A 15265-nucleotide genomic window follows, 5' to 3' on the forward strand; every position below is an offset into this window, starting at 1 on the left:
AAAATGTGGCTCCTTTTCGTGGAGTGATACTGTGATGTGAACAAAATGCTAACACTGAGCTTTATTTCACTGGCAAAAAGATACTCTATAAGGAAATATTTTAAATGAAATCCATCACAAAAAGTTCACTCATCATAACTAAAAACAAAGAAGCCATTATTGGGAACTCAATCACGATTACAAACATATAAATAATTATTCCCTTTATTGAGACGTAAGTTCCAGGCCCTTAAGGAATTTACAGCAAGTTAGATACGTATTTACAAAGTTTACCTTCCACGAAGTAGAAACAATTTAGTTAGCATAATATAGGCAGTAAGGGCTAAAAGTAGAAAAATAAGGAGGTGGGGGGAATGGAGTATGTAAACCCTCATTAACTTATTAAATAAGCATTTTTTTTTCTTTTTTTTGGCTGCATTGGGTCCTCATTGCTATATGCGGGCTTTCCCCAGCTGCAGCGAGCGGGGGCCACTCTTCACTGCGGTGCACGGACTTCTCACTGAGGTGCACGGACTTCTCACTGCAGTGGCCTCTCTTGCTGCAGAGCACAGGCTCCAGGCGCACAGGCTTCAGCAGTTGTGGCTCCCGGGCTCTAGAGCGCAGGCCCAGCAGTTGTGGCGCATGGGCTCAGCCACTCCGCAGCATGTGGGATCTTCCTGGACCAGGGCTCGAACCCGTGTCCCCTGCATTGGCAGGCGGACTCCCAACCACTGCACCACCAGGGAAGCCCAGCATTTTTTTAATGTGTTATAAAGTGGAGAAAGTGTCTCATTTGGTAGGGTTTACGGTGATAATATTTAGTTATAAGGTTTTAATTATTCATAGAAAAATGGAGATTTAAATTTGAAAATTTGAATCAAACAACCTATTAAAAACATTTGCCTTAAAGATGACTTTACTCTTAAAAGTATTTAAACAGGGCTTCCCTGGTGGTGCGGTGGCTGAGGGTCCACCTGCGGATGCAGGGGACACGGGTTCGTGCCCCAGTTCGGGAAGATCCCACGTGCCGCGGAGCGGCTGGGCCCGTGAGCCATGGCCGCTGAGCCTGCGCGTCTGGAGCCTGTGCTCCGCAACGGGAGAGGCCACAACAGTGAGAGGCCCGCGTACCGCAAAAAAAACCCCAAACAAACAAAAAAATTAAAAAAAAAAAGTATTTAAACATATTACTCCATTACTAAAAATATAAAGTCCTTCTCATGAAGAATCACATCAGTTCTTTCCATGAAACGATATTTAAGGGAATTCCCTGGTGGTCCAGTGGTTAGGACTCCATGCTCTCACTGCTGAGGGCCCAAGTTCAATCCTTGGTCGGGGAACTAAATCTCACAAGCTGCTCAGCACAGCCAAAAAGAAAAAGAAAAAAAGATATTTAAGACCATTGCAATACAAACCCATCACTCTCTTTTCTGTCTAATGTCCATTGCACTGGTTTGTTTCTTCTCCTTTAGTTCATATGTTGTAATGATATAAATGTCTCTTAGCCTTTATTTATTTTATTATTATTATTTTTAATAAATTTATTTATTTATTTATTTTTGGCTGCATTGGGTCTTTGTTGCTGCACATGGGCTTTCTCTAGTTGTGGCAAGTGGGGGCTATTCTTCGTTGCGGTGCACAGGCTTCTCACTGCAGTGGCTTCTCTTGTTGCGGAGCTCGGGCTCTAGGTGCGCAGGCTTCAGTAGTTGTGGCTCTTGGGCTCTAGACCTCAGGCTCAGTAGTTGTGGAGCACAGGCTCAATAGTTGTGGCCCGCGGGCTCTAGAGTGCAGGCTCAGTAGTTATGGCACATGGGCTTAGTTGCTCCACGGCATGTGGTATCTTCCCGGACCAGGGTTCAAACCCATGTCCTCTGCATTGGCAAGTGTGTTCTTAACCATTGTGCCACCAGGGAAGCCCATGTCTCTTAGCCTTTAATTTCTTCTCTTTACTCCATCTAACGAAAGCTCCATCAAGTGCTGTATCATTTTAAAAAGGAGTGTTAAATGCCCTTGATGGTACCTTTCTGCCCTAATGGCACTCCACAATCTAGAACCAACCTTGTCTTCCATTACTCCCCAAAGCAATACTTTTATCTAGTCAGACTACACTCACAACAATCCCTAAAACATGCCAAGAATTATTCTCTTTGATGATGCTGTGTTCCCCCTAGATTAAATCATGTCTCTTACTAATTGTTCAATTCTCTTAATTCTTTGGCATCTATTATGTTTACCAATTGTTTAAAAAAATCCCAATCAGATAGATGATGTCTTACAGTAATTTCCTGTGAACAGTCCAGATGCAGGTTATTTGAAAGATAAGACTAGATTATTTAGCACATACTGTTACAAGCATAGCAGGCACACAAGTGATGTACGGAACAGCAAAACCCATAAAACTATTATTTTATAATGTAAAATAATTATATTATTATAATGTAGAAAACGTGTTATTTTTATAAAATATGATTTCTATTACAAATTTTAATCTTTTGAATAGTTTCCAATGAAATAAAGCCTGACTCCTGCATATCCTTAAGGGGATTCAAATTATGACTGCAGAAAAGACAAACTGTTTCAAAAATACCTTAAGAAGTTCAAGTCCTGAACGAATAGCTGTATCTGGACTTACACCCTCCTCTTCATCATCTGCTGTCCCCTCTATTGATTTATTCATTAGTTTTACCAGTGCACTATTAAAGTAAGAAAATCTAAATTAGTAACACTACTATATTAGTAACTATATCCTAATTACATTGTAGCAGACATACACAGAATCTAAACAACAACTTCAAATATCTTCTGGAAGAAAAAGTTATTTTGTGACTTTAAATTTTGCTCTCTACATAACAACAGAGCTTATTTTTAGTTTATCTGCCCCACCCATGTATAATAAGAGTAATTCTACTGAAAAACAACAAAACTAAAATTAAACGACACATGTACTGGAAATATATTTTTATAAGTATAAGCAATGTAATATTCATACCCATATATAGAGATCATTTGCAATTTTAAGAAAAACGGTAAAGATGGCAGTTGCTAAATGGACAAATGACAATGCACTCAAAGCAAAAAAACATAGCAAACACTCACATGGACAAAGGCATTAATCACTTATAATTAACACTGAATCGGTAATTCCATTCCTAGAGATTTATAACAAAGAAATTTATAACAATTCATGAGAAGCATCGTGCTAAATATATCCATAAACATTGATCAATTAAAAACTATTTAATTGTCCAACATTATTGAATTAGTTTTCAAATATACCTAACCACCACAAAATGGAATATTGCCTGGTCAACATGATACTATTTTAAGTAAAAACAAAACATGACCTTTGTTTTTGAAACTTCAATTCTTCATCAGTAAACTGAAGAAGGATATTAAACTTTGAGGATATTAAATTATTACAGCAAATGGCCTAGTACAGGCAAATATTCAACAAATTTAGCTTTCACCCTACCCCAACACAAACCTCTTCCCCATTAGCAGTCACTCCTTATTCACCTCCACCTCCTTCAGCCCCAGGCATCTACTAATCTACTTTCTGTTGCTATACACATTTGCCTATTCTAAATATTTCACATAAATGGACCCATGTAATATATGGTCTCTGTGAGTGACTCCTTTCATTTAGCATACTGGTCTTCAGGTTCATCCTTGTTGTAGTATGTATCAGTACTTCATTCATTTTAATTTTGGATAATGTTCCAATGTCTGCACATAAGACATTTTATTTATCCATTCATCAGTTGATGGTCCATTTGGGACATTCTATTTTTTGGCTATTATGAATAACATTGCTATAAACATTTATATACAGATTTTGTATGGGCATATATTTAGGAGTGGAATTGCAAGGTCATATGGTAACTCTATGCTTAAGTATTGGAGGAACTGTCAAACTGTTTTCACAAGCAGCTCCACCACTTTACATTCCCACTAGCAATACATGAGGGTTCCAATTTTTCTATATCCTCACCAACTCATCTTTTTGATCACAGCCATCTAGTGGGTATAAAGTGGTGAATCATTGTGGAGATACATACATAAAACATTGCCATCTCCACAAAAACCTGCCTTATGCCTCTTCTGTGGTCAATTCCCTTTTCCTATCCTGGCAATAACTGATCTGCTTTCTGTCAATATAATTTTACCTTTTCTAAAGTTTTACATATTTTGTGTCTGAAAACTTTTATGTGACACAATACTTTTGAGACTCCTCCATGTTGTTGCATAGAAATCAGTGGTTCGTTCCTCTTTGTTGCTGAGAAGTATTTCGTTGTATGTATATTCCACAGTTATGTTTATCCAATTACCAACTGATGGACTTCTGGGTATTTCTATTAAAGACATAAGTAAAGCTGCTAAAAGCAGTTAAGTATAGGTCTTTATGGGAAGTATGTTTTCTTTTTTTTTTTTTATGATGTTTTCTTTTCTTATAGGCAAATGTCTGCCCCATTGGGATTCCTGAGTCGTAAGGTAATGGTATGTACATTTAATGTACAACAAACTACTTTAAATATCACCAACACATGATTAGGTAAGTCTACATACTCACCAATACTTTGTATAGACAGTATCTTTAATTTTAGCCATTCTAGTGGGTGTGTAGTGGTACTTCTCACTCTAATTTGAATTTGCATTTCCCCAATGAGTAATAATGTTGATTGTCTTTTCTTGTGCTTATTTACTATTTGTATGTTTTATTTGATAAGTATCTGTTCAATTTTTTGGGCCATTTTAAAATTGGTTTGTTTGTCTTATCTCCCCGTCTGTGGCTTGACTTTTCTTTTTCTTAATGATGCCTTGCAGAGAGGAAAAAAATAATTAACTTTTCTCTCATTGTTTGTACTCTTTATGTCCCATCTAAAATCTTGCTCACCCTGTTATTTTGTTTTAGAATGGTTACCTCTGACATTATACATTTAAAAAAAATTATTTCCAATTTGAGAAAAATATTCTGAATTAAGCTTTCTATTAGAAGGAAATCCCATAAAACGCATGAATTTATTAACACGATTACAAATGTGTTTGATAAAATTTACAAATGTATCTGACTACTCATAATAGAGTCCGTGCATGCATTTATTTAATAAGTATTTATTGACTACCTACTGTGTGTGAAGTCTTAGGGTCTATCCTGGAAATACAGTGCAAAACAAGACAGGCATAATCTCTGTTTTCATTACAATGTGGGTGGGATCACCCTTATGAGTCAAAAAGCTATTTGGGTGAGACAGACCCAAATCTTGAAGCCAGAACTATAGTCCTTCCTCTTGTGAAAGTATTCTTCCTCATTTCTAAATTAGATAAATAATATACACTCCATATACTTCACAGAGTATGATGAAGCAAAAGATCATCACCAATCCAAATGCATGTTCAAAACTGCTTGGGAAATTATCCATGTGTCCGTTTCTCTCCTATCCTATATAACAACTGTTAAAAATCTTTACCATTCTAACTCAGGTCTAATTTTTAAATCCTTCCACTGAGCAGACTACCTCACTGTTGACATAAAGGAGAACAATGGAGGCTTTGAGTGAAAACTGTAATTTTCCATATCCTATTTTCTAACCTCCTTTAATGCCATAGGGGAAGATTTTCTTCTTCCTGTTCCATTTCTTTAGGGATGGTGCTCTATCCTAGTTCTATTCCCCTTACCCCATCTTCAACCTCTCTTCTTTCCTTTTAGCACCTTTTAAAGGTATTCAAATATTCAAAATCCCTTCATTAAAAACAAGAAAAGACCCTTCTTCAACCTTACTCTCTTTCCATCAACTCATTTTTCTCCTTTACTTTTTATAGCTAAACTGTCTATACTAGCTGTCCCCAAATCCCAATTTATCTCCTATAGCAGTTTAGAAGGGTGATATGGTATATATCCCTTTGATTTTCTGAGACCTCAAGATGGCCAAGTGGGATCTAGTGGGCTCCTACTCAGCTAGGCCAGTCACCTCTAGACTTGAGCAGTTTTCTCTGCTCAAATACTGTAATTTTCTTTGTGTACCATGATGTGGTGTGGAAGGACTATCCTATGCCCTTCTCAATCCATAGTAATCTGGATTTGTCCTTGCTAACCCAAAGAAACTATTCCGGGCATTGTAGTGGTTTTCTATTTTCTAAATTCAGTGGATATTTGAATTTACTATTTTACTCTGGGCAGTATCTGACCCCTGATCTCTTTTGACCATGCCTTCTTAAAAAACATCTTTTAATTTAATAAATTCCTTTTCTTCTGCCAGCCTTTTAATTGTTAATATTCCTCAGGATTCAGTCCTCAACCTTTCTCTTTCTAAATTTTACCCTCCCCCCAGGTTTCAATCATTATTACAATCACTACTTCATTTTCAACCACTATCTACAGACCAATAACTAACTGTAGCATGCATATGTGTATTTGTATGTACATAAGTCTGGGGGAAATACACTAAAATAAATAAATATATTTTAAAAAGTTATACTTAGAATGATTTTCTACTATTCTCAATGCTTCCTTCCCAAATCCTTCATTATGGCTGAAGTATATGCAATTTTCTAAATAATTCTTGATTCCTTTTGCCTTTGTTCTTTTGTGTCTGCTATTTTTCTTCCTAGAATAGCTATTAACATTCATTTAGCACTTAACTATGTGTGAGGCGTTATGCTAAGTGTTCTACATACGTATATGTTATTTAAGCCTCTCAAAAACTTCACTTAGTAATTATTATTGTTCTTATCTTAAAGATGAGTAATTTAAATAACCTGCTCAATGACACAGGGCTAGTGGCCTGGTCTGCTCTTCTGCAATCTTCACCTGGCTGATCTCTATAATTCCTACTGATCATTCACTACCCATATTATGTGCCATCTATTTCAGGAGCCTTTTCTAATAACAAATACATTTCACACAATTCAGGTTAGGTAACTCTCCTTCCCCAATTGCCCGATGTACTTTAAAAATCACTCCTCTAAAGGTATGTTTAATGAATAAATAAACCCTTTGTTTGCAATTTATATTCCATGAAAATTTGGTTACATGGAAGGAATCTTATATGACATATATTTCTCAGTAAAATTAATAAATTGGAATTTTGCATAAAATTAGTCCCTTAGACATCCTAACCATAAGTTAGTTGGTTTTTCTGAGCCCAAACAATCATGACACTACTGAAAAAACTGAGTTTTTGGTCTTTTAAGACTGGAGATCAAACACTAGCTTATTATAATTTAGTAAAGTAATGAAACTCTGTGAGGCCTCATGGAGACAAATACCAAAGGCTTCCTGATGCCAATTATATGTCTCTTTCAAAATCAATATGCAAAGGAAAGAGTGCCTACCATTTCCTTGATTTACCCCATTAAAACCAAACGGTATAGAGCAAAGGACACTGACACTGAAAATAATAAATCTCAGTTTAAGTTATGGTTTTTGCTATTACCCAGCTGTAAAAAAACTACCTGGTCTCTCTCAGAACCTTAGCTTTCTTACTTGCAAATAAGGAAATTAAAAGATAAGGAGATCTTAGCTTAAAAAAACAAGAAAACTCCACAAAAAAACCCCTACAAACATCACCATTACGAGCTTAATTGTGTACCCCCAAATTCATTGTGTTTAAGTCCTAACCTCCAGTACACCTCAGGATGTGACTGTACTTGGAAATAGAGCCTTTAAAGAGATAATTAAGGTAAACTGAGGTCAAATGGGTGGGGCATAATCCCAAATGATTGGTGTCCTTATGTGAAGAGGAGGTTAGGAGACAGACATGTGAGGAAAGCAAAGAGTTATCTCTGCATCCCATGGAGTGAGGCTTCACAAGAAATCAAACTCGCTGATACCTTGAATCTTGGACTGCTAGCCTCCAGAATATAAGAAAATAAATTTCTGTTGTTTAAGTCACACAGTCTGTGGTCCTTTGTTATGGCAGCCCTAGCAAACTAATACAATTGGAATTTCAATACAACCAAAGCAGTGATTCACATAAGATAAAATAACTAACAGCTAGAACCAGGTCTCCTAATCCAAAGAAAAGAGAATCAATAAATGCTATTTAGTTACCCAACATAAAAAGATATGTAGATAATCTACTGGAAAAATGGTTAGTGCAAGGGAAAAGCATTCTCAGAAGTTTACAACAGAAAATCATTAGAAACAAGTGAAATGCATGAAATTATGGGAACAGTTAATTAAAAACAATAGCTGTCAATGTCTATTATGCTAGTCTGCTTACTTTTTGCATATTATCACTAATTTTCACATTCATATAACAAGATGTTATACTCATATTAAAGTTAAAAATAAATTAAAAACTCAGATAAAGTAGGGCCAAAAAACTGGTAAGTAATACACGTGTTTAGAAAGCAGATTAGTCCAGTGGCAATCTTGTGCTACCTTCAAACTATTATTCTGTTTTTCACATATCTCAAGTGAACAGTAATATAATACACACTAAAGAACACTATGTGGCCATGAAAACTGTTAAGAAAACTCAAAGGCTGATGATAGCCTATAGATTTAAAATTTTCTTCCTTCTCATGTTCCAGGTTTTCTTTAATGAGCACATACAAGCTAAAAATAAACACAAGAACTCTTAAAAAAATCAACAGTGAAGCAAACCAAAGATCAAAAAATGAACTTTGGTCCTTCTTTCAACTTCAATGATATATGCTTCTGCCTTTAAAAAGGTGTACAGGAAACCTTTTTAGGTCTCCTTGGGGACCCAGAATTTAAACTTACAATACTGTAGTTTCAGATTATATTCTATTTATGAGTGAATATATTTCCTAGCTTACCTGATGGCTTCTGAATCAATGTGCACAGGTGCAATTCTTTCCAACAGAAATTTGACCATTTCTAGAAAAGGATTTGTTGGCTGCTTAGGATTTGCAAGTTTCCGGGCTATTTCTCTCTATAAAAAGGAAAAGAGTTTTTACAGTAAGTATCATCCTCTTTCATGTTTTTCAAAATAAAAATGATCACAGGCAACAAAAGCATTTAAAGATTCAAAACCATCAGGCGTAAAAAAGCCCTTTTCCTGCTTTACAGCCTGACTAAAATGATATACTCATTAGGCAATCACTAGAAAACCTGGACTGTAGAGAAAAGAAAGGGGGTGACAAGGTATGATTTATGCCCTTTGTCTCATATTTCTCCCATAAAATTAATACCTTGTAAACAATCTTTTTAATGCTCTACTTTTGAAAAAATTAAAACAATTTATACTTTCATGGGTTTCATTGGTTTATTTCATAGTTTGAAAAAATACTTTTATTTCAGTCAACAATTTGCTTTTTTTTTTTTAAAGAGGGGAAGACTTGTAAGTGTATAAAGTTTTTCAGCTCTGGAAGAACACAGTTGAGTTCAAAGACGGTGGCATTACATCAAAGAGCTCCTACAAAGAAAAGATATTACTGCTGGAACTTTCTAAAGAATATAAGGACTTAATGTTTGTAAAGACTGAGTTCTCCAAAGACAAGGTTAAATTTACAATGTGCTGGGCACTGGGGTAAGAAATTTACTTTAATAACAAGGCTTTTAATTGACTATCTCTGATGAATAGGTGAAAAATGTTAGCTGACAAGATAAAGCATATTATAAGTGCTTTCTGAACTATAAAGCAATAACAAATGATAGTCACTCTATTAATTTTTTGTAAAAAAAATTTTTAAGGATATTTGTCCAAGGGGATAAAGGAGAAAGGAAAAATATTTCTATTGTAGTTTCAGTAACATCTTGACACAAATTAACTATAAAGGTCACATTAAATTAGATACCACCCATATTTGTTATTAGAGTGTAAATCCAAAGGACTGAGATTCTGAAGAAAATTTATTAGTCACTAGGAGATGCTTGATTTATTTTGCAAGCTGTAATTAATCAAGCAAAATTTCAGCATTTGAGAAAATAAAAATATTTTAGGGAGTGCTTAGGCCTTATATACTTTGCTCTAAACCACAGATACACATTTAAAATCAACTTAAATATTCTACTTTTTTTTTTTTTTTTTGCTGTACGCGGGCCTCTCACTGTTGTGGCCTCTCCCGTTGCAGAGCACAGGCTCAGCGGCCATGGCTCACGGGCCCAGCTGCTCCGCGGCATGTGGGATCTTCCTGGACCGGGGCACGAACCTGTGTCCCCTGCATCGGCAGGCGGACTCTCAATCACTGTGCCACCAGGGAAGCCCCTCTACTATCTTTTGAAATCAGACTTATTTTGTGCAGGTCTCCCAAAGAGGCGATTTTCCCCGACTTCGTATAAAATATAGTTGCTTTAACATAAGATAAAGTCAAGTGATTGTCTAACAACAAATATGCCACTGGAAAATTGCTAGGCAAACTATATCGTCAGTACTAAAAAATGTAAAAACTAGGCATTAGGAAAGAGTTACAGTAATACATATATAAGCATAAGAAAAATAAAGGAAATGCTAACAGGAAAAAGAATAAATCACATTTAAGCACAGTAATAGCACTATATAAAATACACCAATGCATGTAAATAATAATATTAAGGCACAGTTTTAAAAACCTGACATTTTTGTATTCCCATGTAACAATCTTACATTTAAGTAGTCCTTCAAACCATATTTTATGTATGTAATATTTAGGTAATCTCTTATAACAATTATTTTAAAATAATATATGTCATAATCATAAGTGATACTGGGGATAAGCAACAAGCCAAATTAGTATGTGGCAAGTAAGCGGCAACAAATAAACAGTTTCCTTGTTTTCTTTACACACTCCAGAAAAAAAAAGGGGTACTCACACATACTTCTAATACACAAACAGAAACATATACCATATGTAACCCTTTTAGGAAATGACGGCAGAAAGAGTAAGAAAATTAATTCTTTCTATATTCCTGACAATGCTTCAGAAATTTCTGATCAAATCTATGCTATCACTGCAGATTGATATTTACTAGTTACACAGTTACTAGTTACAATTACAGAAGTTGTTTAGAATACTTAAGCACTCTTAAGGTATATCAAAGAAATAAGGAAATAGCCCCTATTCTCAAGCAGTTTATAATTTACTAATTTGTTATTACAAAAAAATTTTTAAAGTTTTAAAAAATGCTGCATCTATATATCTCCTTTCTTTTTCATACATATCTGCTTTCTCATTCTGACAATAAGAAATACCTATTTGTTTAAAAAAAAAAAAAGTGGACTTCCCTGGTGGTGCAGTGGTTAAGAATCTACCTGTCAATGCTGGGGACACTGGTTCAATCCCTGGTCCGGGAAGATCCCACATGCTGCAGAGCAACTAAGCCTGTGTGCCACAACTACTGAGCCCACGTGCCACAACTACTGAAGCCCACGTGCCTAGAGCCCATGCTCCGCAACAAAGAGAAGCCACTGCAATGAGAAGCCCACACACTGCAACGAAGCGTAGCCCCCGTGTGCCACAACTAGAGAAAGCCTGCATGCAGCAATGAACACCCAACACAGCCAAAAATAAATAATTTTTTTTTAAAATTAAAAAAATTTAAAAAGTTAAAAAAGAAAGTATTCTTTCACATACACGGTATTTCCTCTTGTATAATTTACTGCTTTCCTAGCTAATAAAAATGATTCCTGACGGACTTCCCTGGTGGTCCAGTGGTTAAGACTCCATGCTCCCAATGCAGGGAGCCCGGGTTCGATCCCTGGCCAGATCCCATATGCCGCAACTAAGAGATCCCACATGTCACAACTAAAAAAAAAAGAAGATCCCACATGCTGCAATGAAGATACCGCATGCAGCAACAAAGATCCCATGTGCCAGCAGTGCAGCCAAATAAATTAAAAAACAAAGGCTTCTGCATTAAAAAAAAAAAAGATTCCTGAAAGGATTTGGATTATCAATATTTTTCTGTAGCTGGAATCAGTAAACTAGATAAAACACATCTCTCACAAGAAATAATTTCCAAAGGTTTAACTTTCATGTTAGTGACCTATTCTTTTGGATTCCTGGGCCCAATTCCAACATGGTGAACAGGGGCGGGGGGGGGGGTGTCCCCCCGCCACCAACAAGCAATTCTCTGCACACAAGCAGAGCATACTAAAATTCAATCTCTACCCCTCACCCGCCCAACTCTCCCACTTCAGATGCCAGTAGCAAGCCCAGGTTTACCTGTACCTCTAACCAAATGACTATAAATCAGAGGTTCCCACAACCCCCATCCCTTCCTTGGGCTCAATTAATTTGCTAGACTGGCTCACAGAACTCAGAGAAACATTTTCTTACTACTGCTAGATCACTGGTTTATTATAAAAGTATATAACTCAGGAACAGCCAGATGGAAGAAATGCATAGGACAAGGAAAGGACGAGCTTCCATGCTCTCTATTCGCTTGCTACTCTCTGCAAATCTCTACATGTTCACTAAACCAGAAGCTCTCTGAACTGTGTCCTTTTGGGGTTTTATGGAGGCTTCATTACATAGGCATGATTTGGTGGCACAGCGGTTAAGAATCCACCTGCCAATACAGGGGACACTGGTTCGATCCCTGGTCCAGGAAGATCCCACATGCCACGAAGCAACTAAGCCCGTGAGCCACAATTACCAAGCCCGCGTGCCGCAACTACTAAAGCCCGCACACTCTAGGGCCCGTGTGCCACGACTACTGAGCCTGCGTGCTCCAACTACTGCAGCCTACACACCTAGAGCCCGTGCTCCACAACAAGAGAAGCCACCACAATGAGAAGCCCGCGCACTGCAACGAAGAGTAGCCCCTGCTCGCCGCAACTAGAGAGAGCCCGTGTGCAGCAACGAAGACCCAACGCGGCCAAAAAAACAAACAAAAATTATATTAAAAGAAAACAGGAAGCATTCTATGACTGTTAAATAGCGTAAGTTAGCATCTCTCTCTCCTTTTGTTTTTTTCTTCTCGACCTCCTCCAGGAGATATAACTATGCTAATACATACCAACAAGGCCTGAATCTCAGATTTCTAAATATAACTGCTGGAGGCTACATATACATCATTATCTTCTCCTATCCCTAAAGTATCTCCTCTGATATCCAGTCATCCCAACTAGAAATAAAGCAGTCATTCTTCATATACTGGTCTAATTCCTACTCATCCTTTAAGATTCAACTCAGGAATGACTTATTCTAGAACAAGCTATTCCCATTTCCACCCCTGCCTGGGATGAAGCGCATGATTCTATCAGAATATTTAACACACTGTATTCTCTATTGAAATATTTGCCTGCCTCTGTCACCTAAACAGCAACTTCGGTGAGAGAGCATGTATAATACAATTTACTAAATTATGTAATGAATTATAATGGTGTAGGCTTGACCAAAGGACAAAATATACTTTGGACTTCTGAAGACACAATGCATATCCAAATAATCCCGCAAGGAAGGTTTTTCTTTAAAGTATAGTCCGTGAACTACTCATCAGAATCACTTTGAGACTTTGCTAAAAGATGGAGATTCAGGACCCCACGCTAGACCTATTTTAATAATTCTTAGTGTTTGTCATGTATATGTAACATCATAAGAATTACTATCTATTTACATCCTATAGGGCAGTGCAAGGGGCCCTCTAGTAGGCCGTACATAAATTTTAATTTTATCTTATTCATTCAACAATCCAATGAGGTTGATAATATTTATAGGTGAAGAATATGAGGCTCAGAAATGCTAAGTAACTTATTAAAGGTCAAATTGGTAGTAAATGCTGAAATTCAAACCTAGGACTGTCTCAAATGCTGAATCAACAATATTCCTGGAAAATCTTAAAATTTGGGAACCATGGTCATAGGAACATGCTAGAGGATAAAATAGCAAGCAGAGCTGAAGCTATGGCAAATAAGTGGTCCTCCACTAGAACCAAGGTGTGGAAACTCAAAACCTGAAGTCCAAAGAGAAAGCAAATCTATACAGCACGTATTTCAATACCATTGCTCACCCTCTCACTATACCATCATGTATACTCGCATTAATCTACGGTATGTGTCTATTCATATTCCTCGCTCGAAGTACTTTCGCTAAAATTTTTTAGGAATGGGATTGAAACAAAAGGGGAAAAAATATCAGATCTCCACTCCTACTAACTGTTACTGAGGAAAAAAGGAATGTGGATATTAAAGGATATGTATAACTAATAACAATAGCCTTTGGGGAGAAGGACAAAATGATACAGATGTTCTGGGAAACAGCAAAACTATTCTAACGGTGGTTGTTTTCCTGAGCATTTAAAGGGTATTACAAATCCTACTTTACACATGAGAACATAGAGGTAAAGTTAAATAATGTGCTCAGAATACACAATGCTAATGTAAGCTAAGAGAGAAATTACTGTGAAACCATTTACCAAAGAAAATGAACTAAAAAATACGAAGAGTAGAAATTTTCCCCTCTGGAACAGAGTTCTTTTAGCCATTTGGTGGTCCATTTCTTAAATATCCTCAGAATAACCTCCCCTCCAAAAAGGTGTCATTACCATGCTCTTTCCAGTGCAAGTCCAGTCCTCATCTCCACCTTCCTGCTTCCTACAATCAATTCATCCTGAGATGTTTTCCTTACAACATCTGTTTTACATATACATTTTGGATTTGGTAACTCTTAGATATTTCTGTTCTGACAAATAGTAGGAATTCATGTTAGTACCATTTCTCAAACTCAAGCTCAAGTCTTATTTTTCTCAGACCAAAAAATACCACTTGATTGTTCATTCTCAAGGTCCACATTTCTTGAGCAGTACTCAGTCTGTACTGGTTCTTGCAAACAATGATGAAATGTATAGAAAGAGCACTATTGAGGGTCTGTGAGATCTGGACTCTACTTGCAGCACAGCCACTATAACCAGCTGTGAAACACTGGATGAGAAACTTCATCTCTTTAAAATTCAATCCCTACCTGTAAAATGAAGTGGTTAAACCAATTCTCTCTGCATTTTTTTCAAGCTATTTCATTCTATGATCAATTATATTAGTAGATGCCCGGCAGAATACAGTATTCTGGAACTAGAATTCTAAATGCCGAAGAAGTAAATGAAACCTTTAAATGTTCTCAGCAAACCATCCTGTTCAGAAGTGCAAAGAGTGAAGTATTCTGGGCACCTGGCACAAGCACATCCCTAGGCCCAGTGGAAGAGTCCACTGCTTCCTTCCCTAAACTGGCTTCCTCCCACCTGTTCCTGATTACGCCTTTTTTTTTTTTTTTTTTTTTTTTTTGCAGTACGCGGGCATCTCACTGTTGTGGCCTCTTCCGTTGCGAAGCACAGGCTCCGGATGCACAGGCTCAGCGGCCATGGCTCACGGGCCCAGCCGCTCCGCGGCACGTGGGATCTTCCCGG

General features: G+C 37.0%; 2 protein-coding genes across 8 annotated transcripts in view; one reads left to right on the forward strand and one right to left on the reverse strand.

Moving 5' to 3' along the window:
* The window catches only part of LOC307185216 (SCAN domain-containing protein 3-like), a 546171-nt gene that overhangs the window by 476740 nt on the left and 54166 nt on the right, over nucleotides 1–15265 (forward strand). The window lies entirely within an intron of this gene.
* The window catches only part of PDS5A (PDS5 cohesin associated factor A), a 128497-nt gene that overhangs the window by 36909 nt on the left and 76323 nt on the right, over nucleotides 1–15265 (reverse strand). For all 7 annotated transcript variants that reach the window (XR_013827909.1, XM_079919093.1, XM_079919094.1 and 4 more), the window contains exons 17-18: nucleotides 8761–8876; nucleotides 2564–2669 (exon numbers count right to left, since the gene is read on the reverse strand). Coding sequence is in view for 6 of the 7 variants with exons in the window: in XM_079919093.1 (XP_079775219.1) it covers nucleotides 2564–2669; nucleotides 8761–8876 (222 nt within the window). In the remaining variant the exon portion in view is untranslated. The remainder of the gene's footprint in view (nucleotides 1–2563; nucleotides 2670–8760; nucleotides 8877–15265) is intronic.

The sequence above is a fragment of the Stenella coeruleoalba genome (genome assembly GCF_951394435.1).
Source record: "Stenella coeruleoalba genome assembly, chromosome: 4".
In the NCBI taxonomy this organism is placed as follows: Eukaryota; Metazoa; Chordata; class Mammalia; order Artiodactyla; family Delphinidae; genus Stenella; species Stenella coeruleoalba.